This window comes from Lepidochelys kempii, chromosome 2, assembly GCF_965140265.1.
Source record: "Lepidochelys kempii isolate rLepKem1 chromosome 2, rLepKem1.hap2, whole genome shotgun sequence".
Lineage (NCBI taxonomy): Eukaryota > Metazoa > Chordata > Testudines > Cheloniidae > Lepidochelys > Lepidochelys kempii.
Genome location: NC_133257.1, coordinates 64,982,005 through 65,001,600, shown reverse-complemented (window position 1 = coordinate 65,001,600; position 19,596 = coordinate 64,982,005). Strand labels below are relative to the sequence as shown.

Genomic DNA, 19,596 nt, shown 5'->3' with positions numbered 1-19,596 from the left:
TACAGGAGCTATTTTGTATTTTGGGTCTCGTCCTTCTCACTTCTGTTGAGGATGGGAATGGTTAGTTTCCTTGGGGGAAAAGGGCAGACTGCCCCACACAAGGAATATATCCCATTGAGTTGAGGACAGTGATGTTCACATAGATATGAGAAGGGAGGGAGATATCAGGCATATAGCAAACAACGGCACAGAAGTGATAGTGAGAAAAAAAACCAGCACTGTAAATTGGATAGATATGATATACTGAGTCTCTTTCTCAGTTATTTTTTCCACTGCATGCATCCAATGAAGTGAGCTGTAGCTCACGAAAGCTTATGCCCAAATAAATTTGTTAGTCTCTAAGGCACCACAAGTACTTCTGTTCTTTTCTCAGGTTGGAAGAACCTTTCCTCTGTTTCAATCAAAATAATATCATTTTGATCCCCCTTAAAATTACACATCAACTCTATACCAGCAGGAGGCCAATATGCAAAGCTGAAAACGAACTGTTAACATAAATATTATTCAGCTGTGAGGCACTAACTAATACGACACAGTAAACATTACATAAAGGGCAATCATTTTCATCTGCCCATTTTACTGAGATGCTGTAGGGTTCATCTGGGAGCTTTCAATGCAACCATCAAGTATTCCAGTATATCAAATGTAGCCTGTAGTCTTCCTGCAGGGGTATTTTAATAAATTATACATAACTTCCTTCTAGTGTTATAATCCTTTAACAGATGAGGTCACATCTGTTAAATTAGACATTACAGAGAAGCTAACAAATCTGGTTTCGGGGTGGGGAGGCGGGAGAACGTCCCTAAATAAATGCAGAGTGATATGACCACTTAGGAGATTTACATTTCATCTCTGCTCAGATACTAAAATAATAATTATGTATTTATATATCACGCTTTGGTCTTGCAAGAATGGTATGAGGTGTGTTTAATTACAATCCTGGATATAGGAACAGGTTTGTTACTCAATGGCACAGAACTACTAAGATTTGGTGACATAAAACAATCTCCATTGTCTCTCACAATTCCATTTCCATTGTTAAACAATGGGTAGGGCCCTACCAATTTCATGGTCAGAAGATTTTTAAAATAGTCAATTTTATGGTTTCAGATGTTTACATTTGAAATTTCACAGTGTTGTAACAGTGGGGGTCACAACCCAAAAGGAAGTCGTGGGTAGAGGCTGCAAGGTTATTGTAGGGAGGGTTGTGTCACTCCTACCTTTTTATGTGAAGAAACATTGTATCGTTTGGGTTTTAACAGATTGCAAGTTACTTTTAATGGGCCTTTTATGCACAAGATTAATCAACTATTTATAATATAGGCACTTTTTACTGATCACATCTATTGGAAAGTTAAATTAAAGGGCAAGATACTAGTATCACAATAAAGCAGGATCAGGAGAAGTATATTTTCTCCTTATGGGACACATTATTTTATCCCTTGACTTAAAAGTTCCTGTATAAACTTTTGCTCCCAAGAGAGGACATCAGAAGAACATCATCATCAACAATCCTAGAATAGTTACAGTTAATTTTAACTGATTTTAAAGTATTTTATTTTGCATACATTCATATTTTCCCACTCTTGTACTCTTTAAATTTTGGGAACAGAAATTTTGCAATACTGTAGTTTTACTCTGACACAGATGTGCACAAATGCTCACTTGGCTGGCTAGGGTGTGGCTTTGATGGACAAGGAGTAGTGCATATACCTTTTAGGGCCATAAGGAAGAGATCTCAATTGGGAGCATGTGCTCCCTCTCCCTTCTCCTACCTCTACCCCCCACCCTTTTGCATACAATGTAGGGGGGATGTTTCTTCCCCCTTCCTTCCTTCTGTTCATAGTGTGGTGATTGGAAGGGGAGGGGCAGGGGGTGTCACATGCTGCATCTAGAGCCTTGAATCTGGAGCCTGTCCTGCCTACTGCTGCTGCCATTAGGTGGTTGGGGTGGTGTTGGGGGCTCATTTGCTAGTGGTAGAGTGTTAGGGAGTTTGGTAGAGTTTGTGAACTCCTTGTTTCTGCCCCATCCTTAAACTAGTTGCTGGATCCCTGGTGAAGCTGGGGAGTAGGCGGAGCTCCAGGTTTGGGGTCTGGAAAGGATTTTTTCCCATATTGGAAATTGGAAAACAACTGTGTGGGTTTTTTCACCTTCCATCTGGCATTCTGGAAGTCTGGTTTTGGGGGTGGGGGGAGGGTGTTAAATTTCCATTGTCACAACTTTGGCAGGTTGCCAAAGTAGTTGGTGGATTAGAAATGGTCTAATGAGTTCTCTGTAATGGTCCAAGGAGTTCTCTGTTTGGACATTGGTCCTGAGCACAACAAGGCATGGTGAAGGGCTATACCTCTATATCTCAAAGCTTGTAGGTCCCCTCCCCTCATCTCCCCTATACCTGGTGTGGCAGAGAGGAGCTGGTTGGGGGTCTGACTTCTAGTCAGGATATGTTGGCAGGCCTCAGGGTAGAGAGGGGGCATGGCCTTCAGACCCACCCTCTGGTTTATAATCCACTCAGGCCATTTGTGTCCTTTGAGAACCACACTGGAAGAAGGCTACTGAACCGTCTGGGGTAGTTATCCCAGTTAGGGAACAGTTTTGGATAACGTTGTGGCCTCTTTATTTGCCATATTATGGTGTCTGTGTCTCATTGGTTCCACATCCACAGCAACACACATGGATAGAAGTGGAGGCTGTGGCTTTATAAACCAAATCCAAAATAAAAGAACTAGCCTCAAATTAGCACTAGCAGTCAAGTGCAGGTTCCAGATCTGTCCAGCCAGGGCAACCCCCAACAACAGCTACCCTGAGGCCTCCCCTTCCCTACTCCATTAACTCCCCCTCATCTCTGTCCCACATGGCATGAACTGACCCCACTAGCCATGGGAAAAAATACAGGTACAGCCAAAGCTGTGAGTAACATGAAAACAATAAGACCTAACCCCCACATCAGGCCTCCCAACTGCTGTGAGGAAGGCAAACAAAATCCACACTGCACTTCGCCGGTTCTCCAGTGAGGGGGAAAAAACCTTTCCTTGAGCCAAGAGATGACTGGCTCTGCTCACATCATAACTGGAAACCCAGTGATAACATGCATCACACAAACCAGATAAAGGAGGGAGCGGGAGCTTCTGGACACCAAGTAAACATTGAGCCCAGGAGGAGCTCTGAAAGACAGGGAGAGCTCATCAGTTTATACCACACACTTCAGATCTCCCAATGGGCCACCAAGGCAAGGAGGGATCTATCCACCCTGATAGCCTCACTGCACCAGTGAGGGCGGGGCCTGTGCTCACACACCCAGCCAAGAGCCAAGGACTGTTTATCTGGTCCAGTATACCTTCCCATCTCTTGTGCCCAAAATGGAGGAGACCTTTAGCTGTTGTCCTTTCAAGAGGCTTTTACTGCCCTATTATGTGGTTTTGTACAGAGAATCACTATTTTAATTGTAAAAATTTATAGTTGTTGTTTCTGATTTGCTTGGGTGTATTCACAGAAGAAAAGGGGGGGGGACAAAACAAAAACAGCAAACTCAAAAATGAATGGTTGTACAGAACACAGAAAACAACCACAATTATCATTCCTGGTAGCTGGTTTAATTAATGTTTTCAAGTTAAATTGAAATCGTTAACTACCTACACAATGAGATCAACTTGGAAGATGCAGCTCACAACACTGTGCTTTATTATTATTATTATAAATCTGAACATTTAGACAGACTAATGTAAGTTAGTAGCGGGGAGATTTCTGATGAATGGCCTGTAAAATTATATCATAAGTCTAGCAAGGATACAGACTAGATAATCATTTTAAATGTTTTATTTTCCCTAATAGCTCAGTCTCATTTTATAATCACAATTAGGCACTGTGAGGTAAACATTGCTATGCTGTTGTCAGATTTCTCAGGGGTAAAAGACAATCTGCCTGTGGCTTCACTCCTCAGACCTGTGGAATGCAATTAATGGCAAACAAAGCATATCCTGCCATACCTTATTCCTTAGATCATTCCAATGACTGCCTGAAAATACCATGATAAAAATATTACAGTCAAATATAAGCAAAGTTCATGATCAAATGAATAAGTTTTATAAGAACAGGTCAGTGATCCTTGCTAGCTTTCAAGTCAAATTTCAGAGAAGCACAGAAATCAAAGATAGTACCTGACCATCATATTTACAAACCTCAACCTCTTAAGTAATGATCATCAGCTAAAGGCACCATAGCATACTAACCTACCCAAGCCAATACCATACCTCTAAAATAGGGGAGGGAAAAAAGGAAAGGAAGAAGCAAGAGGAAGAGAAAGATGATGGCAAATCAAATTACTGGTCTTTCCTCTTCCTCATTCTTGAATAAAAACATTATTCCATTATGAACAAATGGCAACCATGCATCTAAACAGAATACTGAAGCACAGTTCTACTGAAAGATACCTCACCAGTTCCAAACAAGTTAAGCTTTCATCGATTCACATATCTGAAGGACTGAATAGGGAATTATGATTATCTAGTCTGATCTGCATAACACAGGTCAAAGGTTTTCAATCACTAATTTCTACATCAGGCCCATAACTTCTGATTACCCAGGAAGAATCCACCACATCCCTAGGCAAGTTGTTCTAATGGTTTTTTACCCTCACTGTTAAAAATGTGCACCTTATTTTTAATCTGAATTTATTTAGCTTCAGCTTCCAGCCATTGGACCTCATTATCCCTTTTTTTTGCTAGATTGAAGAGACATCGGTAAGTTCTTCCTTTGTAATTACCTGTCACATGTGACCAAGCCACCTCTTAGCTTTCTCTTGGATAAACTAACCAAGTTGAACTTCTTTAGTCTCTCACTGAATGCCAAGTTTTCCAGACATTGAGTCATTACTGAAGCTCTTTTCTGAACCCTGTTCAATTTGTCCACATCCTTTTTGAAGAGTGGATACTAAAACTGGACACAATAATAGTCTGACTAATGCTGTATAGATATAATATTCCCTACTCCTAGGTATGTCTAGATAAACAGTTAGTGCACAGCAAGCTGGAATGTAAATCTCCACTGATTTACAGCATGCCATGCACTAATCGTCCACTTGGACCCTGCTACTGTGCTTTGACTTACGGCTGTTTAAACATGTATTCAGACCACTCCACCCAAGTTGTTGATATTGCTCAAGCGAAATATTCTCAGATCCTACATGGGGACAGGTGTATCTGTCTGTTGAACAGAAACTCCGCCACAAGTAACCTAGTGATCTTCTTGATCTTTTAAGATCACTGAGTAACAAATAAAACTTTTAGTCTGTGTGTCTTGAAGGACTTTTAGTGGAATGCGTGAAAGGTGCTTTTCCTGCACTAAATGAGAAACAAAAATGAGGATACCAGATGAGTGCAATAAATTAAACACACAGGAGAGAGGAGGGCAATAAGTTGGAGGGACTTTCATGGCACATGAAGAGAGGCACAAGAAACATTTGGTATGACTATCCCATTCTGAGAAAGTGGAAGTTGTGTTGTTACAGCTGGCAGAGCCAGAGAATAAGAGAGAAAGCAGCCCTCCCGTGTACAAAAGCATTCTCCATGAGGGACTCTTGCCTTTGCGGTGTTTCAACTGATCTAGCCCTGATCTATTTACCTTCAGGGTGCACTGAATGACTTATTATTTTAAGAGAGTCATTGAGGAGGAAAATGCTGATGGAATGGTATTGTATAGGAAGGGTGTTCACATGACACTGAATTTATTTACTTTGGACAGTTCCTTTAGTTATTTGTTAGATTTTGTGGGGCTGCTAGTGCTGGATTTTCCATTGTTGTTTGAAAGTATTCATTGCGTTTTTAATCAATTGTCAGGTCTGCCTACAATGAGATATAGGCTGCTTCTTGTGGTTTTATAAGTCTCTTCCTGTGATACACCGCCACAGTTGTGATCAGTGGAAGTAGTGATGCTAAATCCAGCTTGTGGCTGGCAGGACATTTTCTGTAAGGATCTGGGTCTCTGGAATGACCTCCTGCCATTGATCTGTGGATGGGCACTTTTTACTTTCTCGAGAGAGAAATAAATGATAAAGAGATATTTACAGCAGTCATCCTTAAAAGCTTCCCATTTGGTTTTGTAACTGAATATTGTACTAAGCCTAATTTTACTATTGTTCTAATACTGTGAACACTACAGTCCTATTTTCAAAGATACAAAGGCTAAACTGAAAGAATAGCAAGAGTAACCACGGTGTATTGTATATAAGCTGGCTAACTACTCTCTATTTGAAATTCAAAACTTGCTCAGGAAATATTGTTTTTCTTCTTCTTCAACCTATGTGCGCATCATTATACAAATTAGCTGTTGAAATTGCTCTGTCTCCCAAAGGGCAGCAGAAGAATGGGTATTTGATGATGATGGAAAACTCCTGTCATAGCCCTGTGGTTTGGTGGGCTAAATATTCACTTGGTGAGTTACAGGTGGCCTAAATGATCAGCTAATTCTATAGGTTTATATAAAGGAAAAATTAGAAGATAGCAAAACAAATGTGCATTTGACAGCAACTATGGTAGGACTATTTAAAAGCACTTGAACTGCAATAATTAAAGATGTTTCTAAATTATCCTAATGTAACAGTCAGAAATGTCCTATAATTAACTTATCTAGAGATATAATCAGACAATAAATGCTTAGGTATTTTAGAAACTAATAAAGCTGTTGAATTTAATGACTATAATAAATCTTTAGCAGTGGTGATTCCTGTGTGATTTTCTCTGCAGCATAAAGTGTTCTTCAGGGTTTCTGCTGAAACTGGTTATTGTACATTTATATACCAACGCTCATCATAGGGAACAATTACTGACCAATAATGATATTTTTCAGTATATCCCCTCTTTGCTCATCATCACAGGCCTCTTAATGAGTTTTGACTTCACTCACAGGAAATTATACATCCCTCGTTAAGTCCAGAAATAGATTTCCATATTGACTTCCATAATAATACACTCTAGTATTCTAGTAATGGTCATACACACAAAGGCTTAGCATAGTGTTACTGCAGTGTTGGGTGCCTTGAAGGAAGATACTGGAGTATTTTTACAAGGGGCAATATATTAATATGTTCATTATTTGTAACTGATAGAATAAAAATAATGTTAAAATCAAATTAGAATTATATGGACTTTGCATCTTTAAAAATAAACTAAGCTGGATTTAGAATGACACCTGAAGTGAAGCCAAAACATCCCAGAGCATGGTCACTAAGACCAGTGCAAGAGGGAGGGAGATGCTTTAAATGCTGATAAAATACAAAGGTGAAGGACAAAAATTAGAACCATTAAACCATGTCACAGGGTTGCTGGCCCCTTTAAGAGGACTATGAGCCCAGGCTACTAATGATAAGCTAATTAATGGTTAACTGAATAAGGAGCACCTGAGCCTTATAAAAGGCCATCAGGGCTCAGTTACAGGGAGGTGCTCAGAAAGAGATGCTCTTTTAAGGAAAAGGCACTCCCAGAGAAAAACAGGCCCCAGGGAGTAGAGCTGTACATACCCTGAGCCAAACGGTGGAGATTGCAGGCCAGAGAGGCCAGGACTGAGAATCACAGGCCCAAAAGAGGAGGACTGAGCAACCCCTGAGCCCCAGGGGAAAGACTTTATTTCAAGCTTGTTTGGATTTAATGAAGTAGAACCTCAGTAGGGAAATTTTGTCTTCCACCCTTTTGGGGTATGGAGTTGTTAAGAAGCCCTGAAAGAAGGGAAACTTAGGCAGAGAGTGCCTGCAATGCCACACTAGGCCAGGATGCGGCGTTACAGGGCAGGCACATGCTGAGACAACTGGCACGAGAAGGGGGATTTTGAGACACCCTCCCATTAAGAAGGGATAACCAAGCAATGCAGTGCAGAGACCTTTCTCAGCTGGAAGATGTTAACCCTCAGAACATAAGAATGGCCATACTAAGTCAGACTAATGGCCCAGCTAGCCCAGTACCCTCTCTGATAGTGGCTGGTGTCAGATATTTCAGAGGGAATGAACAGAACAGGGCAATTTCAAGTGATCCATCTCCTGTTCACTCCCAGGTTCTGGCAGCTGGAGTTTAAGGACACCCGGAGCACGGGGCTACATCCCTAACCATCTAGGCTATCAGCCATCAATGGAGTTATCCTCCATGAATTTATCTAATTCTTTTTTAAACCCAGTTGTACTTTTGGCCTTCACAACATCTCCCAGCAATGAGTTTCACACACTGACTGTGTGTTTTATGAAGAAATACTTCCTTTTGTTTGGTTTAAATCTGCTGCCTATTAATTTTATTGGTGACCTCTGATTCTTGTGTTATGTGAAGGGGTAAATACACTTCGCTATTCACTTTTGCCACACCAGTCATGATTTTATAGACCTCTATCACATCCCCCCTTAGTCTCCTATTTTCTAAGCTGAACAGTCCCTGTGTTTTTAGTCTCTCCTCATATGGAGGCTCTTCCATAACCTAATCATTTGTTTCAGAGTAACAGCCATGTTAGTCTGTATTCGCAAAAAGAAAAGGAGTACTTGTGGCACCTTAGAGACTAACCAATTTATTTGAGCATAAGCTTTCGTGAGCGATGAAGTGAGCTGTAGCTCACGAAAGCTTATGCTCAAGTAAATTGGTTAGTCTCTAAGGTGCCACAAGTACTCCTTTTCTTTTTGCTAATCATTTGTGTTGCCCTTCTCTGCACTTTTTCCAGTTCTAATGTATCTTTTTTGAGATGAGGCAACCAGAACTGTATGCAGTATTCAAGTTGTAGATGTACAGTGGATTGAAAGTGGCCTTGTGATATTTTTCTATCTTATTATCTATCCCTTTCCTAATGCCTTCTCACATTCTCTTAGCTTTTTTGACTGCTGCTGCACACTGAAGATGTTTTCAGGGAAATATCCACAATGACTCAGATATGCCTTTCTTGAGTGGTAACAGCTAATTTAAACCCCATCATTTAGTCTGGATAGTTGAGATTATGTTTTCCTGTGTGCATTACTTTGCACTGATGAACACTGATTGTCACCTGCCATTTTGTCTCCCAGTCACACAGTTTTGTGAGATCTCTTTGTAACTTTGCAGCCAAGCTTTGTACTTAACTGTCTAGAGTAATCTCATATGGTCTGCAAATTTTGCCACTTCACTGTTCACCCCATTTTCCAGATCATTTATGAATATGCTGAAGAGCATATGGAGGGGCAGCCAGAGCTTTGGGAATGCCAGCTCCAATTTTTGGGAATGTCCAATATGCAGGAGAGGCCTGCTGAGGAGGCATCATGATGCGAAAAAGAGTCAGTTATTGTTGACACTGAAAGAGAAGGCACCACAGGGCTCAACCAATGGTATGTTTTGACTGAAGAAGTGGGGCACGCAGGATGGCTTTGCCCCTATATGAACCAAGATTGCACTGAGCACCAGAAGAACCAGGGAGAGAGGGGCTGTGTCACGGTTCCTCCCCCACTCTGAACTCTAGGGTACAGATGTGGGGACCTGCATGAAAAACCTCCTAAGCTTATCTTTACCAGCTTAGGTCAAAACTTCCCCAAGGTACAAAATATTACATCCGTTATCCTTGGACTGGCCGCTACCACCACCAAACTAATACTGGTTACTGGGGAAGAGCTGTTTGGACGCGTCCTTCCCCCCAAAATACTTCCCAAAACCTTGCACCCCACTTCCTGGACAAGGTTTGGTAAAAAGCCTCACCAATTTGCCTAGGTGACTACAGACCCAGACCCTTGGATCTTAAGAACGATGAACAATCCTCCCAACACTTGCACCCCCCCTTTCCTGGGAAATGTTGGATAAAAAGCCTCACCAATTTGCATAGGTGACCACAGACCCAAACCCTTGGATCTGAGAACAATGAAAAAGCATTCAGTGTTTTACAAGAAGACTTTTAATAAAAAATAGAAGTAAATAGAAATAAAGAAATCCCCCCTGTAAAATCAGGATGGTAGATATCTTACAGGGTAATTAGATTCAAAAACATAGAGAACCCCTCTAGGCAAAACCTTAAGTTACAAAAAAGATACACAGACAGAAATAGTTATTCTATTCAGCACAATTCTTTTCTCAGCCATTTAAAGAAATCATAATCTAACACATACCTAGCTAGATTACTTACTACAAGTTCTAAGACTCCATTCCTGTTCTGTCCCTGGCCAAGACGACTACAGACAGACACAGACCCTTTGTTTCTCTCCCTCCTCCCAGCTTTTGAAAGTATCTTGTCTCCTCATTGGTCATTTTGGTCAGGTGCCAGCGAGGTTACCTTTAGCTTCTTAACCCTTTACAGGTGAGAGGAGCTTTCCCCTGGCCAGGAGGGATTTCAAAGGGGTTTACCCTTCCCTTTATATTTATGACAGGCTGTTAAAGACACTATGCCACAAACTACTGGGGCCTGGGTTATTGTGAAGTCTGAATGAAGGACTGTGGAGACAGAAAGAGCAATATCCCAGGGACAGGCTGTTTTGGGGAGAATGGGCCCTGCTAAAAGTTTTAGCTTTGGGTGGATGGACCCTAATTATGAAGAAGTTAGAGCCTACAAGAATAGGCAAATATGGAGTAGTCCAGGATTTTAAGAATTTTAATTAAATACAGGTTTAATGGCCATTTTCTCTCTCACCGCCTTCTTCTGAACCAACACAGCTGAAACCAAGAGTTTAACCTTAAGATTCTTTGCCACCAACTGAACTGACAGTGCCTTCGGACACCTCAGCAACCTTAATAGGAGGATCTGACGAAACAGAAACAAGAGCCCAACACATCCCCAGGATCCTTTAAGCACCTTAGCCTTACCAGACAAAGCAGTTGGAACCAAAACAAGCCTCTTAGTCTTCAGATCTGACACTCTCATAGAACCCAACAGCTTAGCAACACGAACTTTCTTAAGCAGGAGCACCTGAAGTCTATTCTGCCTCTCCTTACATGCTCTGGGTGTGAAAGTCTGACAGAATGACAGTGACCTTCTTTGAGGCAATTAAGACATCTAACATGTTCGAGCAATGCCAAGAATGTGTTGAAGTGCCTCTCTTAAAACCGGGCTTTTTTCTTTAGGTCCACCATCACATGGAACTGAACCTGAACCTGAAACCAAACTCAGCTAACTACAAACTCTGTAACTAAACTAACACTAAAAACTAACAACTACAACTCTCTAAAGTTGCTAATCTAAGAGAAAACCCGCTGATCTGATGGACCAGAGCAGTTCACTTTCATCTGGCGCAATTATTTGGAAGGAACTGAAAAAGTAGAGGGTGCAGCATCCCCATATACAGATAGCCTCACCCTCAGATCATTTGGAGATCCTTAGGGGAGAGGTAGAGGGTGCTCATGTGCATTCTAGCATGCACTGCCTGGAGAAGGTTCTACCATTACGCTGCACCAATCAATGCATTACCTGGGAATATTTAAAGTAATCTTGAACAAGTTATAATTTTATATATACTTCCATTTTTGAATGAGGATGGTGGTGAGTTTTTCTTTACCCTTGCTTTTGTCCTGATTGAAATGTGATCTCTATATACGTGGGCACCTGATTCTATTTCTTATTATTTCATTCTACAGTTGAAATGGTTTAATTAAATTTACCTAGAACATTTTTAATTGTCAAGTATTTAAGCTTATTAGAGTACCATATTTCCTGCTGAGCCTATCCCCCCGCAACTGTTCACATCCTTGCACTTATTTTTCCAATCTCTTAGTTTAATTCTCAAGTAAACCAAGTGATTTATTAAAAAATAAATATTTCATGCATACATACATGACTACATACATATACTAAATACATACATAACTACATGCATACAATAATACTACGTTACTAACTACATACATACATGCAGTACATACATAACTAAATACTTTTTTTTAAAAAAGTTAGGAGGAAAAAGTCCTAGAAATTCCATCAAAAACCCATTATGCTAAAAGAACATTTTTAGTTGCGTGGCTAAGGATTCAGAAGCCAGGAAACATAAAAATTATGGTTCCACCAGGGAAGAAAGGAAACCCTGAAGCCCCTGATGCCTCCTAGTGAAGGAGCTCCCCAGAGTAGTCAGCACTACTCAGTGTGCACTGTCTGACCACAGGGGATGCAGCCACATATGGAGGAACCCTGGTGCTAAAGTAGCAGATACCTTATCATAATGTGACTCATGTATGTACTGTTTTCAGGCAAACACTTAAGTAGAATGAGAGTTGTTTTTAGAGCCATCTGGTGTCCATTTAATGCACACACCAATTTTTCCAAACAATATATCCACTTTTCTGAATTGAATGCAAGTACAGGATGTTAAGTATGAAGTTTATGAACTTAGTATATTATTTAGTTCATACTAGATTTTTATTGTACTAACCAAGGCAGCCATGCTTTAACGGTGTTCTATGTTGCTGCACAAATATCTAGAGTTACTGTACAAGGATTTTAGATTCATGGATAGGTATATACTGTATGTGTGGTGGTGACCCATATGAGAGAGCCATATGATGAAAGCTTTTATTAGCATATACCTTTGCCAGCCTCACTTCCACTCTGTCTAGTAATTCATCTCCTTAGGACCAATTATAATATTACAAATTTGTACACAGCTTCAACTAACTTTAAATCAGTCGATCACCAAAATATTTCCTTCTTTACAACTTAAAATAGGGAACTTTTGCTCCCCCCCAGTTTCACTGGTCTGAGGCTCAGGATGAGAGATCTTCAATCCCAGACCAGATACAAATTTAAGGGACAATGTTATGACCTTGAAGGGTTAGAAATGTTAGAAATGAGTTTGGAAATGGAAGGAGGAAATTCCTTGCTTTCTATAGCACAAAGAATTTGTTTAATACTTCCATACATATTTAGATATGGAAATGCTATTTTAGGTAATGTGTTGAATTTGGTTTGGTTTTTTAATTTGTCCTCAAAAATCTGTAGTCAAAATAACAATAATTTATACATATTATGGTAGCATCCAGGAACCCCAATCATGGACCAGGACCCTGTTGTGCTAGGCACTGTACAAACACAGAACAAAGACTGTTCCTGTCCCAATCCTTATTTTCAAAGCTCCCTGAAACACTTCAAAAATACTACTTCTGGAAAATACATGCCATATACAGAACACATAATGTACTCCCAGGAGGACAAAAGGGCTTGCTCAACGATGTTATAAGAACACGGCAGTTTTAATTGTGCCTGATAGTTTGCTTATCCATGGAACAAACATGGAATGGGCTGAAGCAGAAGGTCCCCCCATGCTACTCTGCTAGTGTGTTTCAAGCTTTGTCAAGGGGGACTACTAATGATTAGCTAATTCCATCTTCTGTATCATATGCATGGGAACAAATTGGTGAGACTTCATGACACAGAACACAGCTCTCAGATTACTCTTACATTAACTCGCAAAAGCAAATACACTTTATGCTTATTTAACTTCAAATTATCTATTTAATGAAAATCGCACTTTCTACAAGGTATAACTTTGGTCTTCAATGTAATACAACTTTCTCATCCTTAAGAGAATAGACATTTACCTTTTTCTTTTTGTTCCTGTTCAGTTTCTTTACTTTTTCCTGGAAGATTAAAAATGAAATAGCATAAGCATTTTAGTGAAGAACAGTACAAAAACACACTACCAGTAAATCAATACCTATGGAAAAGAGACAGTTAACGTAAAAACTTTTTGTAGGACTTCATGGCAGCATATTTTCACTTAAGTCATTTTCATCAAAAATGCTTGGGTACTTTATAGTTCAATTATAGCTTATTATCTAACACAGGATGGGGATAATGCTGCATGAAATGTTTTAGAACTAATAGCAATCTTTTCCAAAGAAGATAAAAGTCCGTCCCCCGCCCCACACGTATGTGAATGATATCCACACACACACACACAATATTATACATAATTCTTCTAAGTTCTTCAGCCACTAAATGTTTGATTAACTTTGTACCTATGGGTTCTGTTTACTTTTCTTAATTTTACCTATTCACTTATGCTTGACAATAGGAGTAAAATTTCAAATGTGTTTAAATCTCTAACTTTCAGTCAGATTTAGGATCCTTGGTGCCAAAGTCAGTTTTGAAAAATGGAACTTAGGCTTCTGAGTCATTTAGATGTTTGTGAATATTTTACCTGTGATATATATTAATTTACCTATTTAGTACTTCAGATAGCTTTATAATGACAAACAAAACATTTCCTGGGAAAACAGCCCAGCCTGAAAGTATGTATCAATGCAATCTACCTAATATCTCTATGTTTATAGTTTTCATAGAATTTCTCTCATTAACCTACACACTAATTAAAATACTAAAAGACAATTCTCCTCAGCAAGGGCTACAAAAACAAAACAAATGAGAAATTCCTAAGCCTAGACATTTTGGAGATCTGATGAAAAAGAAAAAGAAAAAAGTAAACTACAGCTACATTTTCAACACACTAAATCTTTAAAATTGCCTGATTTTTACCAGACTTCCTAAAAATTCTATCCTGGAATGATCGGCAGCATGTAAAATCTTTACAGTTAACTATGGAGTGACTACTGCTACTTCAATATGCCTAGATTGCTAAATTCTCCCTTAATATTGACTTGTGCCTTGTAATGTATTAACCAAGTTACAAAATAGTGAATTAAATAAACATGGTGGAGTGTCAGAATTATTTGCCTCCATAATTAAATATAAACATCTTTAAACTACAAGTTATATTAATTAGAAATGGGAAAGGATTCATAGATTGATATATTCAAAAGCTACAGGCCCGCTTGGATAAGGAATACATTTACTCTGATTTATGATTGTACATGAACAAATGTAGTTGTCACCTGTTTGCATAATTATGCTATTTGCATGTGTAATTGTAATAAAAACTTTTTTTTCTAAGTCCATTTCAGTGTTTTCATGGAATGATATTTTAGAGAGACCTACAACCCTAGCTGACAGAGACAAACTGATACATCTGAGTTTTTGATTTCTATGATCGTGTGGAATTCACTGTCACTCAACTCCATCCACAGAGCATATGGCAGGACTGTGTAGTAAATCATGAAGTAGTGAACTATTTTAACTTCCCACTCCTCTCTATCCTTTCCCCCATCACCAACACACTCCACTCACCTCTGTAAGCTCTTCCCTTCTCCTGCCTTCCCTTACCATTCACAACTTATTTCTACAGGTTCTTTCCTCTCTCAGTAAAAAGTACGGTATATTCTCACCCAATTTTCCCTCTTCACTTCATCTCTAAGTTCACTAAATGTGCCATCTATAACTACTGCCTCAAGTTCCCCTTCTCTAGCTTCATTCTGAATTCTCTCTGATCTGGCTTCTGCCCTCTCAGCTGCTTTTGCTCTCAAAGACTCTAATTACCTTTTCTTGAGCAGTCCTTAGGGTGTCTCTTCCATCCTCATTCTTCCTGATCTTTTGAGCTACTTTTGACACTGATCGTACCCTCCTTTAATTTTGTATTCCCTTAGCTTTTGGTTCCCCATCTTACCTGGTTCTCTGCCTACTTCACTGAGCGTTCCCCTCTGCATCTTGGTCAGTGAGTACTGCTGCCCTCACTACTTATGTCTAGGTGATCTTATCTGCACTCATGGTTTTAACTAACATCTCCATGGTAAAGACTTACAAATCTGATCTTTCTCCCTCCTGAAGAAGAGATCTGTGGTGCTAGAAAGCGTCTTTTTCATCAACAGGAGTTGGTCCAATAAAATATCTCACACATCTTGTCTCTCATATCCTGGGTCCAAAACACCTACAACAACACTGTAAACAACTGTCTTCCTCCAGTAGAGATTAGACGTCTCCGTGCAAGTGTCTTGCCAGGGTCTTAAACTTAGCAGGACCCAGACCAAGCTCCTTTCAAGCCCACCAACCCTTTCCCATGTTTTTCACCCTCATACAAAGCACCTCCATCCTCTGTCATTCTGTCTTATAACCTGAGTGTCATCATTCACTATGACCAACGTGCAAAAGTGAATGTTTCTGGAGCAATAGGAGGGTGTAGTTATTGAAAAATTACACTGCTGTGATTCTAATGCGAAACATCTGGGTAAACTTGCATTAAGCTGATTGTGATAACTAGAGCAGCTCTCAGCAGCCAGCAAGCAGCTGTGCAAATGTAAAGCAAAGTGCTCGCCCATGAAAAAAACAAAAAAAACAACCAACCAAAAAACACGTATTACCACGAAGAAACACATTTACTTTTCATGTAGCATTAAAAACAGTATTTTCAAAATTGAAAATATATTTTACATATTAGAAAAATGATCCGTTTCATGCTTAGATAATATGCAGCATCTTGCAGATACACATTAAACATACAACCATATATAATTAATACATACTATACCCATACACACATCAACTCTAATTAATATACTATTTATATGTTTGTGGTTACTTAGTTTTATTTTATATTTATACTCTTTTACAAATATCTAAATTATGTCGGTTTTATATCAAATTTTACAAAACATATGTTGCTGTAAATATATGATTTATATCTGCAGTATATCCCAGAATTTCCTATTTACAAGAGTTATATCATAACCACTAGCTCATCTCTGATTAGTGGGAATCACAGAATCACAGGACTGGAAGGGACCTCGAGAGGTCATCTAGTCCAGTCCCCTGCACTCATGTAGGACTAAATATTATCTACACCATACCCGACAGGTGTTTGTCCAACCTGCTCTTAAAAATCACCAAATGATGGAGATTCTACAACTTCCCTCAGGAATTTATTCCAGTGCTTAACCACCCTGACAATTAGGAAGTTTTTCCTAATGTCCAACCTAAACAGCTCTTGCTGCAATTTAATTCCATTTCTTCTTGTCCTATCGTCAGAGGTTAAGAACAACAATTTTTCTCCCTCCTCCTTGCAACAACCTTTTATGTACTTGAAACCTGTTATGTCCCCTCTCGGTCTTCTCTTTTCCAGACTAAACAAATCCAATTTTTTCAATCTCCCCTCATCTGTCATTTTTTCTAGACCTTTAATCATTTTTGTTGCTCTTTTCTGGACTCTCTCCAGTTTGTCCACATCTTTCCTGAAATGTGGTGCCCAGAACTGGACGCAATATTCTAGCTGAAGCCTTATCAGCATGGAGTAGAGCAGAAGAATTACTTCTTGTGTCTTGCTTACAACACTCCTACTAATACATCTCAGAATGATTGCTTTTTTTGCAACAGTGTTACACTGTTGACTCATATTTAGCTTGTGATCCACTATGAGCCCCAGATCTCTTGCTACAGTACTCCTTCCTAGGCAGTCATTTCCCATTTTGTATGTGTGCAACTGATTGTTCCTTCCTAAGTGGAGTACTTTGCATTTGTCCTTATTGAATTTCATCCTATTTACTTCAGACCATTTCTCCAGTTTGTCCAGATAATTTTGAATTTTAATCTTCCAAAGCACTTGCAACCTTTCACAGCTTGGCATACTTTTTAACTATGTTCTCTATGCCATTATCTAAATCATCGATGAAGATATTGAACAGAACCGGAGCCAGAACTGATTCCTGCAGGACCCCACTCAATATGCTCTTCCAGCTTGACTGTGAAGCACTGCTAATTACTGACTCTCTGGAAACAGTTTTCCAACCAGTTATGCACCCACCTTATAGTAGTTCCATCTACATTGTATTTCCCTAATGTGCAGAGGCAACTGAAGTGCTAATGTATTTTCAACTTTAATATATTTTAGTTGTTAAACGGTGACCTATTTCATGATATTTATGTATTATTTTCCCAAACTGGTGTGTTTTCCAACACCACTGAAAAAGACAGCAGAGCGTAAGAATCCGTGGTCTCTTGAGGGCAGGCATGGAAAAGTACAGGGAAGGGTGGGGATGTGCCTTGCTTGGAACCCTTTGCCCAGCTACGTTCCAGTCTACATTAGGACACAGGATTGTCAGAGAATCAAGATGTACCAGACCTTTTAATGTCTGCTTTAAATGGTGTAGGCACCGCATCCACTTTACACTTCTAATTCAAAATATGGACCATGGGCACAATTTTCCTCCAGAAAATTTACACTGAATGTGTAACCTTTTTGCCAGACACTGGTGTATTTCAGTGAGTAAAATGTCATTCCTTCCAAGTCACAAACTAAAAAAAATATATACCCCGGACCAAATTTTGGCCAACCACATAATTGGCTTTAGAACTGGACTGACAAGCTTCAAAAGCGGAGTAAACATGCAGCAACATTCTCGTAGATAATGTCCTCAACCCATTGCCATTGCCTCATCTCCCCTCCCCCACAACCAAAATAAAGATTATGTCCTGCTCAAATTTTGTCCTCCTTGTATATTAAATGTTGACAAAGAACTATATGAGGACAGATTGGTGATATTAATTAGTAGATGAGATAAGTAGGTACTGAAACACCTTTATTAACACAGATACCAGATTTCTGCACTTAAGAGTACAAAATAAAGACACCACCAAAGCAAAGATATTCTTCTGTGTTTTATTGCAGATAACATTAAAACAGAAGAAACACACTTTTTTCTTTTCTTTTTCTTTTTTTTAAAAGATCCCCTTGACCATTCCCAGCTTGGCACTCTTTTGTAAACAAGAAGCTCATAAAAAAAAAATCACATACTTAATTACAAAGTGTTTAAAATTTGATCACAGCATAACACATCCTCATAGTCCCATAATTCTGTAAACAGACTGTCATATTACACAAAAATGCAGTAAAGTTTATGTTCTTTTCTTTCACAAGTCTTAAATTTTACTTCCAAGCTCCCTACAAAATATGGCTTTGTAAAATGTATGGCTTTGCAATTCACAAACACTGAGAATTTTACACCAAGAAGAATGCCATACTCTGCCTCAACCCACATCACAGTTTAAGAAGATTATTGCTAACCAGACAAGTTTAAAGAAATCACTTTGGGGCATACTTTACACTTGCTCTGCTCATGGAACTCAAAGTGAATTGGTGTCCTACACATTAAACAAGCACATATGTCCTTTCCTATGGGTGTATCAGAAAAATCTCAAAACAGTGTTAAAGAAACAAACAAAAAAAATCTCCCTGTCAACTAAAACACAACCTTCGTTATTTTACTGATACTTTAAAATATTTTAATCACAGCAACTATTCCTGAGCTGAAAAGGAACAACAAAAAGCCCAAGAATGAAAAGATGTCATCTCTACAGTTGTGGAACAGCAGCATGCAACAGGTAGACAACACATCAGCTTTATTAAAATTCTCAGTCACTCAAAATCTAAATTAAATGGAGTTGAGTCATTAAAACTGTTTTTATATTTACAGTATTCTTAAATTTTTAAACCTTATTTTTAGGTAAATATTATCTGACAAGGTCAGCTTTTAAAATTAAAAGCTGGGTATTTATGCAAATCTGTTTTATTTTTCCCTCTCTGAATAGTTTATTGAGTATCACAATACATAAATTACAGCTGTGATAGTCAGTGCTCTGGCCAATATAAAGTATGCCTTACTAAGCCCAAACTGATTCCAATTACATACCTATGTGTCGATATACACCCCGACTTCCTGCCAGGCTGTTTTAAAGTCTTCGGGTTCCTTAGTTTTAAAATCAAATAAGCATAAAGTAATGCGTTCAAATTTCAACATAAAGGATTATGGAAAA

General features: G+C 39.0%; 1 protein-coding gene across 12 annotated transcripts in view; it reads right to left on the bottom strand.

Moving 5' to 3' along the window:
• The window catches only part of ASPH (aspartate beta-hydroxylase), a 207,705-nt gene that overhangs the window by 76,123 nt on the left and 111,986 nt on the right, over positions 1 to 19,596 (bottom strand). For all 12 annotated transcript variants that reach the window (XM_073331031.1, XM_073331032.1, XM_073331035.1 and 9 more), the window contains one exon: positions 13,500 to 13,538. In XM_073331031.1, the coding sequence (XP_073187132.1) occupies positions 13,500 to 13,538 (39 nt within the window). The remainder of the gene's footprint in view (positions 1 to 13,499; positions 13,539 to 19,596) is intronic.